Source organism: Thermomyces lanuginosus, assembly GCF_041956635.1.
Source record: "Thermomyces lanuginosus strain ATCC 200065 unplaced genomic scaffold VTN49scaffold_31, whole genome shotgun sequence".
Taxonomy (NCBI): Eukaryota; Fungi; Ascomycota; class Eurotiomycetes; order Eurotiales; family Trichocomaceae; genus Thermomyces; species Thermomyces lanuginosus.
In genome coordinates, this window is record NW_027192365.1 from 1,614,926 (window position 1) to 1,636,113 (window position 21,188).

Consider the following 21,188-nt stretch of genomic DNA (forward strand, 5'->3'; position numbering starts at 1 on the left):
GCAGGAAGGGACGGTATGGCTTGGCAAATTCTTACAGATTCTTACGTAATCTTCCAGTCACATGCTTCAGTTTTTGCCTCACTTCGAAGGGCTCTAATTCCGGAATTCAGGCGGTGAGTAACTTCTAGAAAACTACTCCTGCTCCTTAGGATGTGGTTGAGTCGACAATAGTCTTTGATAAGTTGGAAATGTTCTTTGATCATAATCCATTCCTCAAGTGCTACCGTGTATAATAACATGACAGCGCCAAAATGATGAACTCATCAGAGGCCAAGCAATCATGTCAAGGCGACTCTCTTCTTGGGCAGGCAGATGAGTGTAGCTTGCCTCAAACCTGGCAGGAGGCAGGGACTCCGCCGGGATATCCCCGCCATATCCTCCCCATCAGTATGGAGTATTTATGGATACGATCAAATCATTGCGTCTTGAACAGGAGGATAGCATAGTGGCCCAGGTAGAAATAGATGAAGTGCTTCGTTTCTATCAACCGGTTAGCCGGTTACACGCATTGACATAGGAAAACGGAATCCTACCATGTGTGACAAAGCTACCGAAGTTGCGACCCACGATACAGTGCCATGTTGCGCCTTTACGAGAATCGAACTGCCACACAAGTCAATAATGACACCGAGGTCGTAGACTATAACGTTCGCACCTCTTTCTTGATGTGCTGAGCAATGTCCTGAACCTTCCTGTTAGTCCTCCCCGCCCTTGGTTGGGATCACACAGCAGAGCATGCCTTCTCGATGTGGTATTTGTCCATAGCCTCCGTCGCTACTCAAGTCAGCGTCGTTTCCTGGCTCGCAGACGAGCTTTGCATACCAACTTCGATGGCCTCTTGTTGCATATCCTCGGTCTTTCAGCTCGCATCAGTGGACTGCTTCCAGACAAAAGTCGCTGATCTCATACCATGTCGACCGATTTGATTTGGGCTGCGATATCCTATGTCAGTGGATCTGTTCACAGTCATTTTTGCGTGTGGCCGCAATCACTGCCCACCTTCGAGTTTCTCTCGCTTTTCGGTAGCCATTATGCCTCTCTGTGGTTGGCCAACAGTAATCAACAACGATGAGTATCAGCGAGACAAACTGCGGTAGACAGCCGCAATGTGAAATATCGTGATTCAAAGGCACAAACTGGTGACGATGACTTCAGGAAACAAAACACAACACGGTAAGGTCGATGTTTGGGCCAGAATTGACGCACAGACCAATTTGCACCCTTCACCGCCTTCGGCAATAAATTTTTAGCACAACCAGGCACAACAACTTTTTTTTCCCTTTCGACCAGCAGCTCATCTGGCTGCATTCCCACAATAAGTGAGAAGAAGAAGAGATGCAAACATGGAAGGGACACGAGTTTTCGTCTCTGGACTTCCTCCAAAGCTCACCAATGAGGAACTGCGGAAGCATTTCTCGCGCTTCCATGTAACCGATGCGCATATCATTCCACATCGTCGCATTGGTTTTGTTGGCTTCAAAGATGCTGGCATCGCGAAGCAGGCTGTGGATTACTTCAACAAGACATACATAAGGATGTCAAAAATCCGGGTGGATATTGCTCGACCGGTGAGTTCCGAATCTATCTCACACACTCCATGTGTTTCATGTCCTTGAAGCTGATGATTCGAGGTAGTCGTGAGCTGACTCTGTTCATGAAGCCGAATGCAGATACTACCCAAACAGAATCTGGGAAACAATCGCAAGACCGTACATCCTCGGATACAAGTCTGAAACGAAAACGACCCGAGGACCCCAAGCAAGATGCTAAACTTGAAGAATTTTTGAGTGTCATGCAACGTCCCTCTAAGACAAGAACATGGGCCAACGATGATGATCTTGCACAAAATCTAATCCTCAATCAAAAGCCTCAGGAAAATCTCCCTGAGATAGAGGAGAGTCAAACAGAAGGTCCGAGGAAGAAGCGAAAGGTCGAGGATGCTAACAAGACATCGGCGGGGCCTTCTCCCCAGGAGAGATTCGTGGAGCAGAAGTCCAAGTCCAGTGTCGAATCGAACCGCGACGTAGAGGTGGATGAAGCTCCTGCAGGTGATACTTCGTCTGTCAACCGCCAGACTCCCCCACCACAATCGGATGAAGATTGGCTGCGATCTAAAACTAGCCGACTCCTTGGTCTGCTCGATGAAGAGGAAGAGGAAGAGGAGAGGAATAGGCCGAGGATCACTGAAATTAATGAAGAAGATGAAGCCGATGAACCCATGAGACGAGACTCCAAGGATGCAGCTAATTCCACAGAGTCCCATGGGGAAGACTCCGGGCAAGATCAATCCAGTGATGAGCGGGATTACAATGCGGACATCGAACAAATCCGTAATTTTGGTCGATTATTCATACGCAATCTTCCATATGATGCTACTGAAGCAGACCTGCAACCGATCTTCTCTCGATTTGGCAAGGTTGATGAGGTGAGTCATTCCCGGCCACTTCGATTGTCTCCATATCAACCCATAACCTGCATGATGATTTATCCTGATAGGGACATCCGATGCAAAGTGCATATGATGTCACAAAGGAAAAGGGGATTTTGTAGATGCTCCTGTTATCTGAGCAGGCTTCAATTCTTTTGATGTTTTTTGCATGCTTCACACATGATATTCCGTGAGCATAAGCTAACAGCATCCATAGATTCATATCGCTTTTGATACTCGCCATGAGACAAGCAAAGGATTCGCGTATGTACAGTATGTTGAGCCGTCTTCTGCCATTGAAGCATACAAAAGCTTGGACGGAAAGGATTTTCAGGGCCGTCTCCTGCATGTTCTGCCGGCGACGGCCAAAAAGACGTACAAGATCAGCGAAGCCGAGTTAGCCAAACTCCCTGTGAAGAAACAGAGGCAAATCAAGAGGAAGTTGGAGGCTTCATCGTCAACCTTCAACTGGAACTCACTATACATGAATGTGAGTGACTCCGTGACTGTCTCAATAGGGATGAATTGATCTAACACCGTTTGCAGGCGGATGCTGTTATGTCTTCAGTAGCCGAACGGTTGGGAGTCTCGAAGGCGGACCTTTTGGACCCAACCTCTTCAGATGCCGCTGTCAAGCAAGCGCATGCAGAAACCCATGTAATTCAAGAAACGAAAGCGTATTTCAGTGCCCATGGGGTCAATCTCGAATCGTTCAAACAAAGAGAGCGTGGGAATACAGCAATCTTAGTGAAGAACTTTTCGTATGGAGTGAAATCGAGTGATCTCAAGAAGATGTTTGAACGATACGGCGAGGTAACTCGCTTGTTGATGCCTCCAAGTGGTACAATTGCTATTGTCGAGTTTGCTCATCCCGATGAGGCTCAGAGAGCTTTCAAAAGTCTGGCATACCGAAAACTAGGCGACTCCGTCCTGTTTCTCGAACGAGCCCCAAAGGATCTATTCAACGCCCCAGCAGAGGACAAAACGGTCACTGCTGAGACTCAGACCACCGTCAAGTCTCAAGGCTTCTCGGCAACTGACACCTTTGCTGCTCCTGAAGATCCTTCTGAAACCCAGACGACGCCAACAGCAACCTTGTTTGTGCGAAACCTTAATTTCAGCACTACGAGTGCACGTTTGGCGGAGGTATTCAAACCCCTGGAAGGTTTCCTCTCAGCTACAGTACGGACGAAGCCAAATCCCAAACGCCCAGGGGAAAGACTGAGCATGGGGTTTGGGTTCGTCGAATTTCGGACTAAAGCACAGGCGCAAGCAGCTTTGGCAGCGATGGACGGATATACTCTTGACCAGCACCAACTTGTGGTCAAGATGTCGCACAAGGGAATGGACGCTGCTGAGGAACGACGGCGAGAAGACATAGCCAAGAAGACGGCGGCAAAGCGGACCAAGATCATTATCAAAAACCTGCCATTCCAAGCCACCAAGAAGGAAGTCCGAGCACTTTTCAGTGCCTACGGAAAACTACGCTCTGTGCGAGTTCCGAAGAAGTTCGATCGTACTTCGCGTGGTTTCGCATTTGCAGACTTCGTCAGCGCGCGCGAGGCGGAGAATGCCATGGACGCCTTGAAGAACACGCATTTCTTGGGTCGGAAGCTCGTGCTGGAGTATGCTGCAGAGGATGCTATTGACCCAGAGGAAGAAATTCAGAAGATCGAGAAGAAGATGGGTCAACAAGTGGACCGAGTGAAGATCCAAAATATGACCCGGTCAGAACGGAAGAAATTTGTTGTAGGCGAGGAAAATGAGGACCAAATGTAATCAGTATTTCGTTGAGGAATAACAAATTGTATCTGTTTCCATTGTGTTCTGGGGGTAACCGAGTGCTGAGTCGCCCTTGCTTAGGGATAGGCATCAAAGGCAATGGATCCTCCTACGTCCACGTTCTCCTTGTTTTAGGGTTCTGTACTTAGACGCGGTGCAGGAACCCCTCGTGCGCGTTCATGCAAGTACCTATTCTCCTTGAACGCGTCCCTGTGATAAGTTTTTCCATCCCAGTTACCTAAAACCAGTTCACAGGCGATTCCCTTGAGTCCCTCGCTCCTTCATTCAGTTCCGGTGACAGAAAAGATGAAAAATGCATCTACATTCCAATCAATTCGATTCCAGGGGAAACATTCTTGATCATGAGGGGTAAGTTCCCAGTGGAATGACTTACATTCTTTCCTTTTGGATCTCGCCACTCCGCTACCATCATCCTCCCAATGGCATGCAGTACCTTCTCCAAGCTCTAAGCCTCTGACGCTCTCACTAATATCTGGCTCCGTGCTGTCCTGCAGGTAAATCTCCGGTCAGTTCGTGCTGCCAGGGCCCCTTGCTTGTAACACTCCGTCATCTTCAACTTTTGCCTGTCCTTTGGATCCTGTAGGCAGATCGCAAGGATCTGACTTTGGGTAGCCCAATACTTTTCCGCACTCCGACTGGTGGAACGGTCAAGATGCAGGCCCCGCTCTCTAGGGTCATGAACAGAGAGCTCCGTGTATAGCGTAAAGAGAGACGGGGCATTTCTCACCATATAGAGATGTAGCAAGGTGTAGGAGGGCTAGCCCTCGGTTCAAGGCTGGGGATGTACCACGCCCTTTTAACAGGATATAGATCATATGCTCGAATATAAACAGCAAGTCCATCTTCCTCCAGCATCTCAGCATTCTCTTTCCCAGTTTTCGCAGCATTCTCTTTCGCGTGCTTGACAGCTTCTTGTGACTTCCGACTCTACTGTTGAACGAGGCTGTAGTGTATGCGCGCGTTGTGAATCCGGAGGGTCATTGGCATTGCAGCCAAAGTTCCTCTCTCCCAGTTGGAATTCTGGTTGTCCATTCCTGAAAGGAAGTTCACACCAGTGCCATCCTTTTGTCGTACACATCCCCCCCCCTTTCACGCTATGTCAGAGTGGAAGCCAGAGTCGTTTGTATCTTCTGAGGCACAACCACCTCTTGATAATGTTGGATCAGGCAATGGGTCTGAAGCAGATCGAGTCTTGCAGAATACCTCTGGCAACACACAATCATACACAGACCCTGCTCTTTTGAATGGTGGTGGAGTGAGCCGTGAGGAGCAGTACCAACCACTGGATCTGAAGTATCCTCAGCCTCCAGCTGTTGTTCAAGACACCACGTCGACAACGACAGATGCACAAAATGACAAGACAACAGAGCCTTCCACGCCGGGAAGGAGGCTTCGGAGGCTCCAATCTGCTGCTCAGCCGATTCCCGTCGTTCGTCCCAAGAGGAGCTATATGAACTCTCAGAAATATTTAGAGTATAGGGCTAGGCCTCGTCGTGACACTGGGAAAGATGGTGAGCCAGTTTGGTCTGACCAACTTGAAGATGCCTTCCAGCAAGGTGAGCTGCGCTACATCTCGACGAAATTCTTTCGCTGATCATCCGAGGAGTACAGCGCTTGAGGCAAATCCTCCGATGGGGCGTAGGAAATGGTCTGAGCGTGGAAAGTCCTACGGTCGCAATGAACTCATCGCCGAGTATATCTACAAGCTGACCGGAAAACGACGGACGAGGAAACAAGTCTCTAGCCACTTGCAGGTTTTGGACTCGTTTCTGAAGGGGGACCCTGATTGTAAGATTGGTCATGGCTGAAGTACCGAAACATTGACTCATTACCTCACAGGGGAAAGGCTCGTGAGAGAAAAGCCAGGCAACCCGAATACAAGGCCGCCAACGACCACTCCGCCGGTAGTCCAAACTTCCCTCGATAATCAAGTGACGACAAGCAGCTTCGTTGACTCGACCCAATCATCATATTCCGACCAGGGCTCTATAACATCATACACCAGCGGCGTGAGCAGTGTAAATAGCCAATACGCGTTTGGTGGGCAGACATACGAAACATGCTCACATATGATTCATGGCTGCAACTTCGACATGTGGGTGAGCGCTCCTCAGCAGCCTAATCGTATCGACAAAGCGTTGCATGTGTACACCCGTCTTCAGGGCGAACAGCGCCGTCCGGTTGCGCTTCCTATGCCGTTGGACAGCCTAAGAGGATGGCGTGCGTCGTTCCCTCATCTAGCCTCCCTTGTTGACGATGTCAACAGTCAAGTCGATTGTGACATCATTCTCCTCGAGGTCAACTTGCATCTCATGGATGACTTCCCTCCTTCTGGCTCTCGATTGGGTATTCAATTGGACTTCGACTTCTCGCATCCCACGGCGGGTGACATTTCCATGGTGGGTCAAATGGAGGGTTGGACTTGCGACACTCGAATCTACGAGAACGGCAAAGTATTATTGGAAGCTCATCACGACCTGCCCAAGACGGCATCGACCAAAGTCAAGCCGCTGTTCGAATCATCCTGGTGGGCGAAACTGTTTACACAGTTGACGCAGGAGAAGCAAGCGGCAGAGAAATCGGGCTCGCCGGAAGCCGCAAAGGCTGCGGAAGAGCACACTCGTCAGTTCTTTCGATCTCTTTCAGCAATGCAGGAACTCAAAGCTTCTCTGCCCGCTCACCGGAGGATGCCTGACGGACTCAATGGGACCAGCACTGATGAGAAGAAAAGAATGGCGATTCTCCTGTGGAAATTCCGCCAAACCAGACCAGGCGAGGTTGGAACTGCCACCTGGCGACGACTGATTCCACCTTCAACCCGCAATGGGACTAACAACGAACGTGGCCTCGACCTCCCGCCTCCAGTTATCGACCACCAAATGCTATCCACTCGACCTCCGAATCAGCTTTACGGAAACCTGGCACAGAATAGCATGATGCATCTGCCAACTCCAGTGACTCCGCAGCAGCAATGGCCTATATATCCTCTTCCGAACGAGCAAGTCACCAACATGTACAACCCTCATGGGACGACTTACGACTTTTTGGGCGGCATGAGCAGACCAGAGGAAGTTCTCAAAGTCCCTTCGACATCGGTCCTCGATTCCTACAATACATTGGCCCACGATTCGTCTCATCCAGGAGGCATCGCTGTGTCAAGTGCTAGTCCTGCTATGTTCAATGTTCACGATCTTACTTTAACTCATGGATTACCCTTACCGACGTACGGCTTGGCCAGTCACACTAATCAGTACCTGCCGGGACCAAACGTCCTTGACAACAGCCAGAACGTTCTCAACTCGATCTATGGCACTACGGCCCCTTCGATGAGCGACGTCACGCAAGCGCAGACAATGTGGACGACTCAGGCCACCACCATCCGTCCAGAACTCGCCAGCGGAAACTACACGCATCTACCCTACCCAGCGACCGGACAGCATCACCAGGTTGTCCCGGTGTCCCGAGAGCAGCAAAACAACGAACTGGAGGGAGTCCTGTCCGCTGAAGAATTGATGGACAAGCTGGTTGGCGCTGTTCCTCCCGAGGCGCAACTGAACGCCACGGGATCGGGAAACACACGTTATACGGAAAGCACCGCAGTAGAAGCGGTTTGATAACGACCGTAATGATAGTATTTAATCCTCTAATTTACACAGGAGCGAAAGGAGTTCGAGGAGTGATCTTGTATGGCTGGAATTTGCATCTGTCCATGGTTTTGCTATCATCTTTATTGTCCCTGTCAGGTTCTCCGAAGCACTTGTTCCATTCTCGATCTGTCTTAGCTACAATGTGTTTCTTTTGTATGATTACTTCGACGGAAATAGTTGATAATAACTAGTAATTATTAAGATCACATGGCATGTTCAAACTTCTGTTATGAGATGTTCAGTGTCGAGACGAGTGTGAGGTTAGGGCTCCGATTTCCTCCAAATTTTCCTATCCTGCATTGTAGTACGAGTCGTAACTGGTTGCCGGCGGAGCCACCATTCCCAGTTGCTTCGCTGTAACAAGGGGACGTTTAGATACCGTGTGAAGAGATGGCCACTGCAGATCCGGAATTGTTTCATCATGTTGATTGTTGCCTGCTGGAGAATTCTGGAGGGCAATGGAGGCTCCCAGAGCATGCATTAGATTGGCGTTCTGTTTGCTCGTTATATGCTGATTTTGCTGAATGGTCCTGTGCTTTGACCCGCTGCCGTTGATTTTAGCCGTGTGATAGGATAACCCAGATGCAGGTTCCCGGTATGAGATTGAAAAGAGAAATTTGACAGCATGCACCGGAAATTTAGCCTTATTTAGCCGGGAAGCTTTTTCCTGGTCGGCGACTCGGCACACCGACTCGGGGCCGTTTTTGAGTTCTCCATTTCTCCAATCTCCATTTACTCCGGCGGCAAATTTTTTATCAATCTCCCATCCCGGCGAAAGGCGTCTTTTCGACAGCGGTGAATTATCGGAACACTCCTAGGACCGTGACTCCAGATCCGAACCGCTAGGATGAGGGGACCGCGCCTGATGTGCCAATGGCATTACAAATCGCTGCAAGACCGCATTGGCGTCGCGATTTCAAGCTTTTTAGGGCACGGCTGCCATGTGACAGAAAAATAACTAATACTCTTTTCGTAGCTATTTTACCGGTCGTGGCTCCTGCTGTGATCCTTCTCTACATCCGACTCCGTAGCCACTACTTCGTATGCCGCGTGCACTTGCATTTACCCCTCCCCCGCCCCATGTGGCCCATGTGGGGTGAGGACCGTGATGCTCAATCTGAGACTCTGGAAATATAGCCCTAAGAATGATATCACCGCTAAAATCAAGAGTTGCGTTCCATCTCGGTCCCTCGGAACGGACGGTAGGACCCGCATTTCGTTTTCTTCTTGCGTCGATTCCCACATGCTGGTTCTTTGGAGCATGCAGTACTTATTAAGGCTACGTTAGCTCTGTTGGATGAGAGCTTTCGTAATTCCTCAATTGTACCTTTTACTGTCACTTTCAACGTAAAGAGGCATCACTTGCTGCACGCGAAAGCCCCGAGCTGTCGTTGCTATTACTTGATAGATATCTGGCCATCCGTGTCGACTTGACTAGTGAAGGGCACTTGTCAAAATGGCTTCTCCAACCGTCAAGCTGAACAGTGGCTATGACATGCCACTTGTTGGCTTCGGCCTGTGGAAGGTGCCGAATGACACCTGCGCCGATCAGGTTTATGCCGCCGTCAAGGCCGGTTACCGTCTTTTCGATGGTGCTGCGGGTAAGCATCTGACAGCATACCTTTTGAAGCTGTCGCAGGTATTGATCAACGGCACCAGATTATGGTAATGAGAAAGAGGTTGGCGAGGGCTTGGCTCGTGCAATCAAGGATGGCTTGGTGAAGCGCGAGGAGCTGTTCATCGTGTCGAAACTCTGGAACACATACCACGATGCCGACAAAGTCGAATCCATTGCGCGCAAGCAGCTGGCCGATTTGCAGATTGATTACTTCGACCTCTACCTGATCCACTTCCCCGTCGCCCTGAAGTACGTTGACCCTGCCGAGGCTTACCCTCCGGGCTGGAACCACCCTGCCACCGGCAAGCCGGAGTTCAGCAACGCGACCATCCAGGAGACATGGGCCGCGATGGAGTCGCTGGTCGACAAGAAGTTGGCCCGTAGCATTGGCATTAGCAACTTCAGTGTGCAACTGATCATGGACTTGCTGCGCTATGCCCGCATCCCTCCGGCAACCCTGCAGATCGAACACCACCCGTACTTGCAGCAGAAGAAGCTCGTCGAGTTCGTCCAGAAGCAGGGCATCGTGATCACCGCGTACTCGTCCTTCGGCAACCAAGGGTTCCTGGAGCTTGACATGGAGGCTGCCCGCAACGTTCCGCTATTATTCGACGTTGATGTCATTAAGGCGGCTGCCGCGAAGCATGGAAAGACCCCCGCGCAAGTTCTGCTGCGCTGGGCCACACAGCGCGGTATTGCGGTCATTCCGAAGAGCAGCAATCCGAAACGCCTGGCGGAGAACTTGGACGTAACTGGCTGGGATCTTGATGACAGTGAGATTGAAGCGATCAACGCGCTGGACAAGGGCATTCGCTTCAACGATCCTCTCAACGTACGTATCCGCTTCCCAGTCCCGGAATCTGACACTAACTCTCGCAGTATGGCATGTACATTCCCATCTTTGCCTAAGTCGGCGGGAATCACGATCTGTTTTGAGTATCTTGAAATGATGAATGATGTGATATCTAGTACTATTGGGTATGACACTGTCGCTATAGACTATCGCTTGCCTGCGAATACACTATTTTCGCAGAAGACATTGGGAACTGCATCACCGTCCGTAATACTAAGGAGAATGAGGTACGGATTGCTACAGGGTGCGAGAACCGTTTCCTGACACTTTGCTGTTTTCCACATCCAATAACCTAAGCATCAGCGCTACATCATGGCAGCCTCATAAGATAGGCTCGGTATCCAGTATTACCTCGATGACGACTCGGAATATTGGTCGGTCGCCGACTATACTAGCGAAACCTGAATAGGTCTCTACGCGTCAAGCCAATAGAATTTCCCTTGCCTTTCTTTGACACAACCAAGGCAAGGCCCAAGCCATGTTGCCCAGAAGTAAAATGTTGAGAGAAAGGCCATATCCGTCGGGAAAATATGCGACAAAATACCAGACATATCGTGGCCGTCGTTCCGGGCCAAGCTAAGTCGAATATTAACCGGGATTGGCAAACCCCCCGGCACAGGAAGCACTGCCAATAGTCATCACTGTACACATAAATGTCTTTTTGGGTTGGCGTGGGCAATGTGCACATGATGTTCCACAGCTCCTGGGTTGGCAAGATGATTCTTTCCAACGGCGGAATCCAGGAGAATTTGAAGAGCGAGATTACGCAGTCAGTAGATGAAGTGCGAGCGCTAGGCGTACTGCACAATGGCTACCGTGCCGCGAATCTTTGTGGTGCGAGGAAACCAGTGAGGCAGGTGATGGTGATCGATTTTGGTTGCGCCATGACAGCTTTCAAAGTTACTATATCTCGGACGGAATGAGAACTAAGACGTTATTGAAACACGGAGTTTTATGGAGTACCTTCCATCTCAAAGAGACTGCCGTATCTGTTATCTGCGTCTTCTACAGAGTAGAGAATATAGGAAGTGTGGTGTATAGTATTTGCCGTTCTGCTGTGCACACACAGGTCCGGAATCTGTAGTGCACTTGCCAATCATCTTTCGGAAATCCCAGGATGCGCAGGACAAGAAATGCACCACCCGTGTTCAGAAAACCTTACTACAACTTGCTTTCAAAGCAAGAAAGCCGTTAGAGACGTGAAGGTACACTCAATTGAACGACACTTCGACTCCCAGAATGACACCCGTCACTGGTATGACCAATCTTCGAAACATCATTCCACGTCGAGGCTGGCTGCTACATACCTCGACGATCGCGCGCCAGCCAGTGCGGCCCCTACACGCTCGTCGAACGTCACCGCAAGAAAATCGAGTCCGGATCTCAGTCACGCCCGCACCGAAGAACATTGCCGAGAGCAGACTGATTCTTTCTACACTACAGAAGTTCGGGGATGTGTCGGGGTTTTGGCTTCTACGGGTTTGTCAATTGCGTCCCCTTTAATCTTCTTGGGTCGGTTTGGGTGTGAGACAGTTACTACTGACCACATAAAGAACACCCAGAACGAGCCATCAGGCTCTGGACAAAGTGACGAAACCAAGCCAGCGCAAACAGAAGGGCAATGCATCGCCATTCTGGACTCCCCGGAGACCGCAACACGCCTTCTCGAAGCCTCTCCTTTACGCGTACAAATTCCCCTATCCCGCGAACAATCCGACGACTCCGAGGAGGCGACGAATGATATGACTTGCTATACCACACCCTCATCGTCCCCATCATCATCGTCATCGTCAGAATCTATCGAGGAGATTACTGGGGTTGAGAATCCATACAGCGCGCCATTCACAATAGATACCTCCGATGCACGAGTCAAAGATATGATGGCCAGTGGTGCGCCTGGCAATCACATCGCGGATTGTTTTACCATGCATCGCCGATCAAAACATGGAGTTGATCCAGAGGAGCGTAGAAAAAGGGTAAAGCAGGCTCAGAAATGGAGCGAACGGATGGGTGCAGCGTCTTTGATGGGCTTGTGGTCTTCTCGTGATGAACTACATGGCACGAGAAGAGAAAATCCGTGAGGAAGATTATCATTATCTATGAGTAAATCCGCACAAAGGATGGCATAGTAGAATGCATGATATTTGGCAATGGTAAATCTTTGTTCATGATTATGGCGGTGCTCAACCGAGTCGCACATACGCTTTGATCGCGGATTAGCATGTTGACGAAACAGCGACTCTGATGATTTGAACTTACTTGCATCAATCTGCTTGACCTGCGGCAAGGCTAGGCGCACCTTGTTTCGGTACACGGCCGGTCCTTTGGTCTGTAGTGGATTGCCCTCAAAGTATACTGTTTCCAGGTTCTCTTTATCCCTTAGCTCATGCTCGACCTCCTCAAAGCTTGATAATTGGTTGTCCGAAGCCCAGAATTCTTCCAAGTTTTTCAAATGGGAGATATTCTCGAGCTTGGAAATCTGGTTCTTAGAGACATCCAGCACGCGTAGCTTTGTATTATTCTCCAGACCAGAGATCTTCGTTAGTGCATTATGGGAGATGTAGAGTTCCTCCAGGGACGTGAGACCGGACAGCCCATCCATGCTTGTAATACGATTCGCTTGGATGGAAAGAATCTTGAGGTTGGAGAGCGCACCGAGGTTCTTCCAGCCACCGTCAGTATCCTATTCACCCTGAGGCGGAGGATTGGCATACCTTCATCTCGGTGATCTTGTTCTTCCCCAGCCATAGTTGTTCCAGAGACGTTAATGTGTCCAAGTTTTCAATTTCCTGGTTTGCTCTATGTCAGCTGTTGGCTCAAGCAAGCCCAGCTCTCGATCGTACCCTGATCCTATTCGCGCCCAGCTCGAGGTTCCTCAGCTCACTCAACCCGTCCAGGCCCTCGATCTTAGTTATCTTGTTCTGTACGAGGTACAAGTCCCGCAGTTTCTTCAGATGAGAGATGTTCTTAATATGCTTTATTTTGTTGAAGCTGAGGTCGAGACTGGTCAAGTTGGTCAAATCGTCCAGGTTCTTAATGTGACTGATCAGGTTATCGTAGAGATCGAGTTCGGTGAGCGTCCCGGCAATCTCACGAGGGAAGTCGATTTTCTGAATTTGATTCTGGCGAAGGCATATTCTCTGTATTTCACCCGCAAAGTCAATGGGGAGTACAAGCCGCCGGAGTCTGATGTTTCGTACCTCGACTTTTTTGAACCGTTCTAAGCGCAGGGCGGGAATCGATTGAATGCGGCAGTGAACCAGGTCGATTTCCTACGGCAATCAGCCTCTGGTGAAAGGTGTTCTCCAAAAAAAGCGACGGGCATACTTCTGTATCGCTAGACTCGTTCTCAAGAAGATCTTGATACTGGCATCAGCGTACAACTTGCTGACCGTATGGAACGCACAAAATCCACATACCCTCGTCTGCCTCGATCTGTTCAACGGGCGGGCCATCTTCATCCGAGTAATCGGGATCTTCCAGAGCTTCTGGGTTCGTGAGGACAGCGTGTTTAGAAGCTCCCTCGTCGACTCGCAGTTTTCCGTCCCACCCTGACGGACTCTTCATCTCGGCACTGTCCGCGCGCTATGAATTTCTTACACTGGCGAGGGATCCGTCAGAGAAGACGCGGTATCTGCGTCTGCCGAGCGAACTTGAACCGTAAAAATGCGCCGTGATCGTTCTCTCTTTGATTTTGGCGACAAGAGCGAGGGGTGGTGGCAGTAGACTTATCGATTACCTATCGATAACGCGATCGTGACCGTAAAGAGTAGGACGACTGTTTCTGACAGATGACGATGAAGTGTCTACTGATCGACGCTTGCTGCTAGAAACGCTCTCATCAAGAAATTACTTCAAAAGGTCTTCCTATGAGCTGATTCTTCGGTCGATTTAGCAGGTTACTAACTACCTCTACTTGCGTGCCCATGGAACAATCTGAAGTGTTCCATACTCCGTATATGGATGGAAAGTTTGTCTTGTTTGCATCGACTTGTCAGGCCACCCTGCAGAAGTACCAGACCTTGATGACCCCCATGTCGACACTGCAACCAATATTCACACACTACATGAGTTGGCCGATTGTTTAAGTATGTAGAAACTGGCTGTGATTATCCTGAGCCAGACATCAAATATAAACGCTAGAAAAAAAAAAAAAAATAAGTCAATCAATCAATGCTATGTACATCACGTGCATGCAATCAGTGAAGTACATGTACACGAGCCGGGCTTGCAAGCTATGTTTCCTGCTATTCATGATCGCAGGTGTATTGAGACAAAAAAAAAAAAAAAAAGGAAAAACATGGGGGTCCTGTGATAACTATGATGGGAAAGTGTCAGATATGATCGCAGTCAAGATCACAGCTGTAGTAGGGTGAAGGTGAATAGTAGTATTGGCTGGTGACCAGACGCCCTTGTAATGCAACAATAAAGAGTATGAAAGATGCTCCCTTGGAGCACTGTCATATATGCTTGACCAGCAGACGAGGAAGACAAGGAAGGGTTTTTAGAATAGGGTTTGATGACACTAGTAGGAGGTAAAACGAAAATGAGGTAATCTTTCGATGAAACACAAAAGAAAAGAAAACACGAAGCGGAAGGGGGTATTCGGGACATTAACTTCACACGAATGACTCGGAAATCAGGACAGGAAAGAAGCTGACTCGGTATGACATGGATAGCAATCCAGAAGGCAAACCGAAATCTTTCAGGGAAAAGGGACGATAGGATAGGGGAAGGAAGGGAAAATCTAGAGCGTGACGTCGAGAACCAAGCTCACGTCCGGAACTTGAGAGCCTGCCAAGTCTTCTAGAACCGGAATCAAATCGAGAAGTTCGTTGTCGTGCGCGTCAGAGAACCAGCTGCTGATAGGGATTGCATGTTGTGGGTGGAAGATGTAAGATGTCGGCGAATTGTCTATGATGATGGTTTCCTTGAGATCACGCCCAACTTGGGAGAGGTCCTGCGATGGTCAGTACTGTGAATGAAAGTTTCCGAAATTGGGAACACTGACTTTGACATAATTTCCTTGGTGGTTGTAACAACTGTCACGGAATAGTCGGTGGTGCACTACTTTATGAATATCCAATTGATCGAGTAACGGATCACCATACTGCATGTCTTTAGCGACTGTGGCCATTTTCTTTGAAGCATGACAAGTACACTTACCTTAGAAACCGATGCTGTAAAAACCACTACTTCGTATAGTTCACCCACTCGCTTCATAAATTGGTCTACACCAGGTCGTTTGATAACATATATGTTGTGCCATTGTCCTTCGATCTCTACTGGAATGGTGAAATCGGCACGGTCAAGGACCTGTTTAAAGGGCGGCATCAGTAATTGTGTTCGTGTGGACTACTCGTAAGCCACAAACCTTGAAACTGCTGTGCACTAGGGTTTCATCCAGGTCAAGGACTAGGCATTTGCGATTTTTCAAGTGGGGTAATGCCGGAGGGAGTAGAGCGGTCTGTCCGCTTCTTTCCGGTGTCTGGGAACCGGAGACGGTAGTATCAGTCGGGGGAGGTGGTGGTTGTGCAGGGACAATCTCAGATGAAGGATGCTTGCCCGGCGCTTGGTCTTCTTGAGGAGCATCGTCGACATCGGCCATAGCGGTATCATGGTCGTCTTTTCGGCGCTCCAGCTCCCTCTCCACGGCTGGTCCTTGCTTCGGTTCTTCTGCAGTCGAGGTATCAACGACCGTAGAACTGACTGGGTCGGTCTCCGTGGTAGTCTCGGTGATGCGTTCCTCTGACACGGTGGCTTCTTCTGCTCTAGGCTTCGCCGTAACATCGCCATCCAGCCTTGGTTTTTCATCCGTGCATTCAGAATCTCTGGGTTCCACAGTGCTTGATTCTGCAGGACCAGAGTCTGTTTTCTCGATCACTGGCTGGGAAACTTTTGCTGGCTGTCGATTTTGAGCCGTTTTCACGGCCGGCCTAGCATCGTCTTTGTCGCGGCTTGCCACACTGCAGCAACTGATAATGGCGAGCAATCGCGAGGACTTGATTTTCTTCTCCGGGGTTGGGACCGGTTCCTCCTCCTGACCACCGCTTCTAGATTGCTCCGCACGTAGGAGGGACATGGCTTGATCCCGTAGTGATCGCTTGCTGCTTGTCTTGCTGGGATTTCGACGGCCCGCCGTTAGGTTTGTCCGTGAACTCCCCATCGTATTCCTCGAATCATCCAGTGTGTCCGTCGTCATCTCGGACTGATTCTTACTCGCCCGAGACGATGTTCGGCTGGGGACTTGGAGAAATGAGCGCTTCTTTTTCGGCTGTTCGGGGGTAGCGAGAGACTGGCTTCCTGACGGTGCACCAGGAGGCGTCGACGACGATCCATCCTCGTTGGAGGGAGATGGTTGCGACGAGTCAACCTTATCTGCAGGAGGCGCGGACGCGCGATCTGAGCAAGAACACGATTGTCAGACTTGGCCCGAGGATTGAACGCGGACTGTCACAGGAGAACTCGTTGCCAGCACCATGCACTCACCTGAATTTGGGTTGTCCCCGTGTGGCGTCTTCATGGAGTCGGATTGCGATCCTGACTCCTTAGCTGATGGGGAATCACGGTCCGGCATCGGGGGGGCGGGCGGAATGAGGGACTCAAACGCAAGCGCGCGGCGAGCAGCGGCGAAGTCGATGCCCGACGACGATCGGGTGCGCTCGAGAATGAAATGATCGTGATGAGTTCTCGAGAGAAGCGGATTCGGGGTGAAGAAAGTAGCCAGTGATTAATCGAGGAGGAAGATCCAGGTGTCTGCGGGAGCGCTGCTTAGCCTTAGCTAGTCTGCTAGCCCCAATAATTACTTACGCCAGTTGGTGACTTCGACCGGAAGCTGCTCCAAGGCGCAAACTTAATTCGAGCGACAACATTTTAGTCAACACAAACTCCGCCAAGTGATTTCAGTTGTCTTCTGAGCACGGTCGGAATACTCGCACGTGGGTGTTGTATTTACTGATTTCTGCATTTGTTGAACAAAGTCCTGGGCCCTATTTTGGAAGATTCTGAAGGCTAAGCTACACAAAACCCCAGGTCACTGACGAGTGACTACCGTCTAGAACGTCAACAGCGTCCACGCTGCCAAGCACTGCGATCTTGCACGATGATCGCTGTGAGAAACAAATGAACTTTGCTCCATGACCTGCCCATGGGGAATTGTATGGGGTCGAGATCCAGTCATAGCGTGGTTACTTTCGCAACTGGTCCAAATGACGCCTTCCAAGTCACACAACAGAGCAGTAAGCACTCGGCTTTGATTTGGAGTCGGAAAGGGCCGTGTGGAGCCGACATTCATCTGGGCGGCAAGCAGAGCGATTCTGCACGAGGGCTGAGAAAGCCCAAGATCTGCTCTCTGTCGAATTGTTGGTCCGAATTTCGGATGCCAAGAGGCGCAATCACACTGCTGGCCAATCGTTTTCACCCATTATAGCCGGTTCTGATATCGTATTTTCGAGTAACTTACAATGCGGAGTGAGCTCATCACCTGAAAGTAACTACTCCGGAGCTGAAATATTACGGGCAACTCGTGAACTTACGCCGTAAATACAAATTGCAAGTTGTCTTTTTGTTCCTTATTTTTTCTACCTTCATTGGCCGAGCTGGTGAAGTGTCAACTGTCGAACAACTCGAACATATGATAATCTATCACATCATTCACATGTGGAAATCGGCTCCAAAAATTTACAAATGAATTCGCAAATGCCAGAGCCTAAACCGGTTCAGGAATTTGAAATCTTTTTGAATCTGGCTAAGCTGCTGACTCAGCGGGAGCTGGTGCGACCGTGGGACATTCCCTGCACGTGATTCTCCAACACCCGAGGTGTTCACATGCTCGACGTCACAAGCCGTTGGCAGCCGTAGCGGTCTTCCCCAGTTCCCCCGGTTCCTCTTCCGAACCTTTTGCCTTCTTCCACAGAAACAAAGAATGAATATGCCATGGTTGAGGAGCGGGATTCTATCCCAGTGATCAACTATGGCGGCTCAGTCGACCCTGCGCTACGCGGAGGATCCCATCCTCATGCTTTACCATCGGTACCTGGAACGGATTCGCAAGCGGTTCTACCATAAAACGACCAGGACAACTCGGTTACTTGCTACCCTGGCCCTTCTGCTGTCGATTATAAGTTCAAGTTATGGAGGGTACAAATGGTACCGGAAACGCTCCAAGGAGCATGCCCAGGGCAGGCGCATGGTGCGCAGGAACTCTGGGATTCGAGGCAAAGATGGGTCGCGGATTATCTATGTGCCCTATCGGGATAACATGACCTCCAAAGTCACCATCTATCCTACTAAGCCTACAACTTTCGACGCCCATCGCAGATTGTTCCTGAATCCTCCCCGCGCTGCTCGACTCAGCGACGAAGATTCTATGTCCCATGCCCCACCTCTGTCGACCAAGCCTGGCCTGAACTTGGCTTTTTTACATCAGTTCTTGAGTCTAATGAGCATCATGGTCCCACGATGGCATTCCAAAGAGGCGGGGCTGCTAATGAGTCATGGGTTCTTCCTGTTGTTGCGGACCTATCTGTCTCTGCTGATTGCTCGATTAGATGGAGAGATTGTTCGAGATTTGGTTGCAGGAAAAGGGCGGGCATTCATTTGGGGGCTAATTAAATGGTGTGGAATTGGGACCTTCGCATCATACACGAATGCAATGATCCATTTCTTGCAGTCCAAGCTATCGATCGCATTCCGCACGAGGTTGACGAGGTACATCCACGACCTCTACCTCAACGACAACATGAACTACTACAGACTGAGCAACTTGGACGGGGCCATCGGACAAGGGGCAGACCAGTTCATCACTCAAGATCTGACCTTGTTTTGTGCAGCCGCAGCAGGCTTGACCTCGTCACTCGGTAAGCCCGCCGTGGATTTGGCCTTTTTCACCTATCAAATCTATCGCAATGTCGGACCTGTTGCGTTGGGTGCCATCCTCAGCGGCTATTTTGGCACCGCCACCGTCCTCCGCAAACTCTCACCGCCGTTCGGGAAGCTCAAGGCCGTCGAGGGCAAGCGAGAAGGCGATTTCAGAGGTCTCCACTCGAGACTTTTGGCAAATGCTGAAGAAATTGCATTCTACGGCGGCGCAGAAATTGAAAAAGTCTTCTTGACCAAGAGCTTCGAGGACCTCCAGCGGTGGATGAAGGGCATTCACAGCGTCAGGATCCACTACAACATGCTGGAAGATATGATCCTCAAATACGTTTGGTCTGCGTTTGGTTATTTCATCACATCAGTTCCTGTGTTCCTTCCGGCATGGGGAGGTGCTGGTGGCCTCCAGGAACTTGCCGAGGGCTCGAGGAATTCGAGCCGAGAACGCGGTCGCATGAAAGAATTCATTACCAACAAACGGCTGCTGCTGTCCCTAGCCGATGCGGGAGGGCGTATGATGTACAGTATCAAGGATATCTCTGAGCTGGCTGGTTATACATCGCGAGTCTACACGCTCGTGTCAACGCTACACCGTGTTCACGCAAACGCGTATCACCTCCCACAAGGGACGCAGCCTGAACTATACTCCCTACCCGACGTCCAAGGTACCATCCACAGTGGTTTCGATGGAGTTCGTCTGGAGCATGTTCCCATTGTCGCTCCAGGGCTCTACCCGCAGGGAGGCGATGAGTTGATCCAGTCCCTGTCTTTCATCGTCCATTCCGGCGACCATCTGCTCATTACTGGTCCCAACGGCATTGGAAAATCATCCATCGCCCGCATTGTGGCTGGCCTTTGGCCAGTATATCGGGGTCTTGTTAGTCGTCCCCGCAACTTCGGCCTTGACGGGATTATGTTCTTGCCGCAGCGACCCTACCTGAGCGTCGGAACCTTGCGCGACCAGATCATCTATCCGCACAGCGAAATGAACATGCGTGAGAACGGACGGACAGACGCTGAATTGCAACGGATCTTAGAAGAGGTTCATCTTGGCTACCTAGTTGAGCGTGAAGGTGGCTGGGATTGCCGTAAGGAATGGAAGGATGTCCTTAGTGGCGGCGAGAAACAGCGAATGGCAATGGCAAGGCTGTTCTACCATGAACCCCGATATGCCTTCATCGACGAAGGTACCTCGGCAGTCTCCTCGGACGTTGAGGGCTTGCTCTACGAACGCGCAAAAGACAAGGGTATCACGCTGATCACAATCTCCACCCGTGCGTCCTTGAAGAAGTATCACACATACCAGCTCACGCTTGGCCTTGGTGAGACAGGAGAGGAGTGGGAATTCGAGCGCATCGGCACTGAGAAGGAAAAGATGGAGGTTGAGAAAGAGTTGCAAGAACTGCGCAAGCGCCTCGACAACGTGGATTCGTGGAAACAACGCCTCGATGAAATCAATAATGAATTGCGCAAAGTCTGGGTCTCGGAAGGCGAGCTGGGACCTCCGCCAGGGAATGAAGCGGATTAGGCGATTTGTACTATGGTACGACACCACCTTGTATAGACTGAATGATGAGTATAAATTACGAACGATCAGTAACGCTGCATTCAATTTCTCTTCATTGGCAGTCAGCCAATCGTGCCGATATGTAACTGAGCCTTTTGTCTCTCTTCGCGGTGTCTAAACCAGTTGACACAGGAATGCTTCAAAAACAGCTCAAAAGGTCCAGAGAAGGCTAGTACAAAAAGAGGAGGCAAAGAATGTGCTTGGGCTGACAGTAGCTGCCGAAATGAATTTCACGTGACTCTACCCAGGTGGTGCGTCACCCAATAGCATCGTCCATAACTCGGGGACTGGTCTTCGCGACAGTTGAGGTCTGTAGAAAAATGAAGGTCTTCGTACGAGACTATACAGAGCAAGTACTTTTGTTGTAGAAGCAATGGATTCTTGACCGTGCCTTAACT

The 21,188-nt window shown here is 50.1% G+C and overlaps 10 protein-coding genes across 10 annotated transcripts; 6 read left to right on the forward strand and 4 right to left on the reverse strand.

Moving 5' to 3' along the window:
- Positions 1–415: 415 nt before the first annotated feature.
- VTN49DRAFT_4647 (uncharacterized protein) lies at positions 416–1,030 on the reverse strand (the record flags this gene model as incomplete). The annotated part of the gene is made up of 7 exons (XM_069412616.1): positions 416–480; positions 534–603; positions 656–682; positions 728–774; positions 823–856; positions 910–932; positions 1,000–1,030. 7 exons carry the CDS (start codon positions 1,028–1,030, stop codon positions 416–418), a joined length of 297 nt encoding a protein of 98 aa, XP_069267842.1.
- A 313-nt stretch (positions 1,031–1,343) lies between these two features.
- VTN49DRAFT_4648 (uncharacterized protein) lies at positions 1,344–4,207 on the forward strand (the record flags this gene model as incomplete). Its single annotated transcript, XM_069412617.1, has 4 exons — positions 1,344–1,568; positions 1,661–2,425; positions 2,646–2,918; positions 2,975–4,207. 4 exons carry the CDS (start codon positions 1,344–1,346, stop codon positions 4,205–4,207), a joined length of 2,496 nt encoding a protein of 831 aa, XP_069267843.1.
- Positions 4,208–5,327: 1,120 nt separating this feature from the next.
- VTN49DRAFT_4649 (uncharacterized protein) lies at positions 5,328–7,845 on the forward strand (the record flags this gene model as incomplete). Its single annotated transcript, XM_069412618.1, has 3 exons — positions 5,328–5,787; positions 5,843–6,019; positions 6,071–7,845. The coding sequence occupies 3 exons, from the start codon at positions 5,328–5,330 to the stop codon at positions 7,843–7,845; spliced, it is 2,412 nt and encodes an 803-aa protein (XP_069267844.1).
- A 1,489-nt stretch (positions 7,846–9,334) lies between these two features.
- Positions 9,335–10,405, forward strand: VTN49DRAFT_4650 (uncharacterized protein; the record flags this gene model as incomplete). The annotated part of the gene is made up of 3 exons (XM_069412620.1): positions 9,335–9,479; positions 9,538–10,328; positions 10,376–10,405. 3 exons carry the CDS (start codon positions 9,335–9,337, stop codon positions 10,403–10,405), a joined length of 966 nt encoding a protein of 321 aa, XP_069267845.1.
- A 37-nt stretch (positions 10,406–10,442) lies between these two features.
- VTN49DRAFT_4651 (uncharacterized protein) lies at positions 10,443–10,754 on the forward strand (the record flags this gene model as incomplete). Its single annotated transcript, XM_069412621.1, has 2 exons — positions 10,443–10,576; positions 10,682–10,754. 2 exons carry the CDS (start codon positions 10,443–10,445, stop codon positions 10,752–10,754), a joined length of 207 nt encoding a protein of 68 aa, XP_069267846.1.
- Positions 10,755–11,588: 834 nt separating this feature from the next.
- Positions 11,589–12,430, forward strand: VTN49DRAFT_4652 (uncharacterized protein; the record flags this gene model as incomplete). The annotated part of the gene is made up of 2 exons (XM_069412622.1): positions 11,589–11,828; positions 11,903–12,430. The coding sequence occupies 2 exons, from the start codon at positions 11,589–11,591 to the stop codon at positions 12,428–12,430; spliced, it is 768 nt and encodes a 255-aa protein (XP_069267847.1).
- A 102-nt stretch (positions 12,431–12,532) lies between these two features.
- Positions 12,533–13,916, reverse strand: VTN49DRAFT_4653 (uncharacterized protein; the record flags this gene model as incomplete). The annotated part of the gene is made up of 7 exons (XM_069412623.1): positions 12,533–12,552; positions 12,609–13,011; positions 13,064–13,138; positions 13,193–13,489; positions 13,550–13,621; positions 13,677–13,708; positions 13,769–13,916. 7 exons carry the CDS (start codon positions 13,914–13,916, stop codon positions 12,533–12,535), a joined length of 1,047 nt encoding a protein of 348 aa, XP_069267848.1.
- A 1,180-nt stretch (positions 13,917–15,096) lies between these two features.
- Positions 15,097–16,926, reverse strand: VTN49DRAFT_4654 (uncharacterized protein; the record flags this gene model as incomplete). Its single annotated transcript, XM_069412624.1, has 5 exons — positions 15,097–15,309; positions 15,361–15,459; positions 15,516–15,665; positions 15,724–16,751; positions 16,839–16,926. 5 exons carry the CDS (start codon positions 16,924–16,926, stop codon positions 15,097–15,099), a joined length of 1,578 nt encoding a protein of 525 aa, XP_069267849.1.
- Positions 16,927–16,951: 25 nt separating this feature from the next.
- On the reverse strand, positions 16,952–17,221 carry VTN49DRAFT_4655 (uncharacterized protein; the record flags this gene model as incomplete). The annotated part of the gene is made up of 2 exons (XM_069412625.1): positions 16,952–17,105; positions 17,160–17,221. The coding sequence occupies 2 exons, from the start codon at positions 17,219–17,221 to the stop codon at positions 16,952–16,954; spliced, it is 216 nt and encodes a 71-aa protein (XP_069267850.1).
- Positions 17,222–18,321: 1,100 nt separating this feature from the next.
- Positions 18,322–20,751, forward strand: VTN49DRAFT_4656 (uncharacterized protein; the record flags this gene model as incomplete). Its single annotated transcript, XM_069412626.1, has 1 exon — positions 18,322–20,751. The coding sequence occupies one exon, from the start codon at positions 18,322–18,324 to the stop codon at positions 20,749–20,751; it is 2,430 nt and encodes an 809-aa protein (XP_069267851.1).
- Between the last annotated feature and the right edge of the window lie 437 nt (positions 20,752–21,188).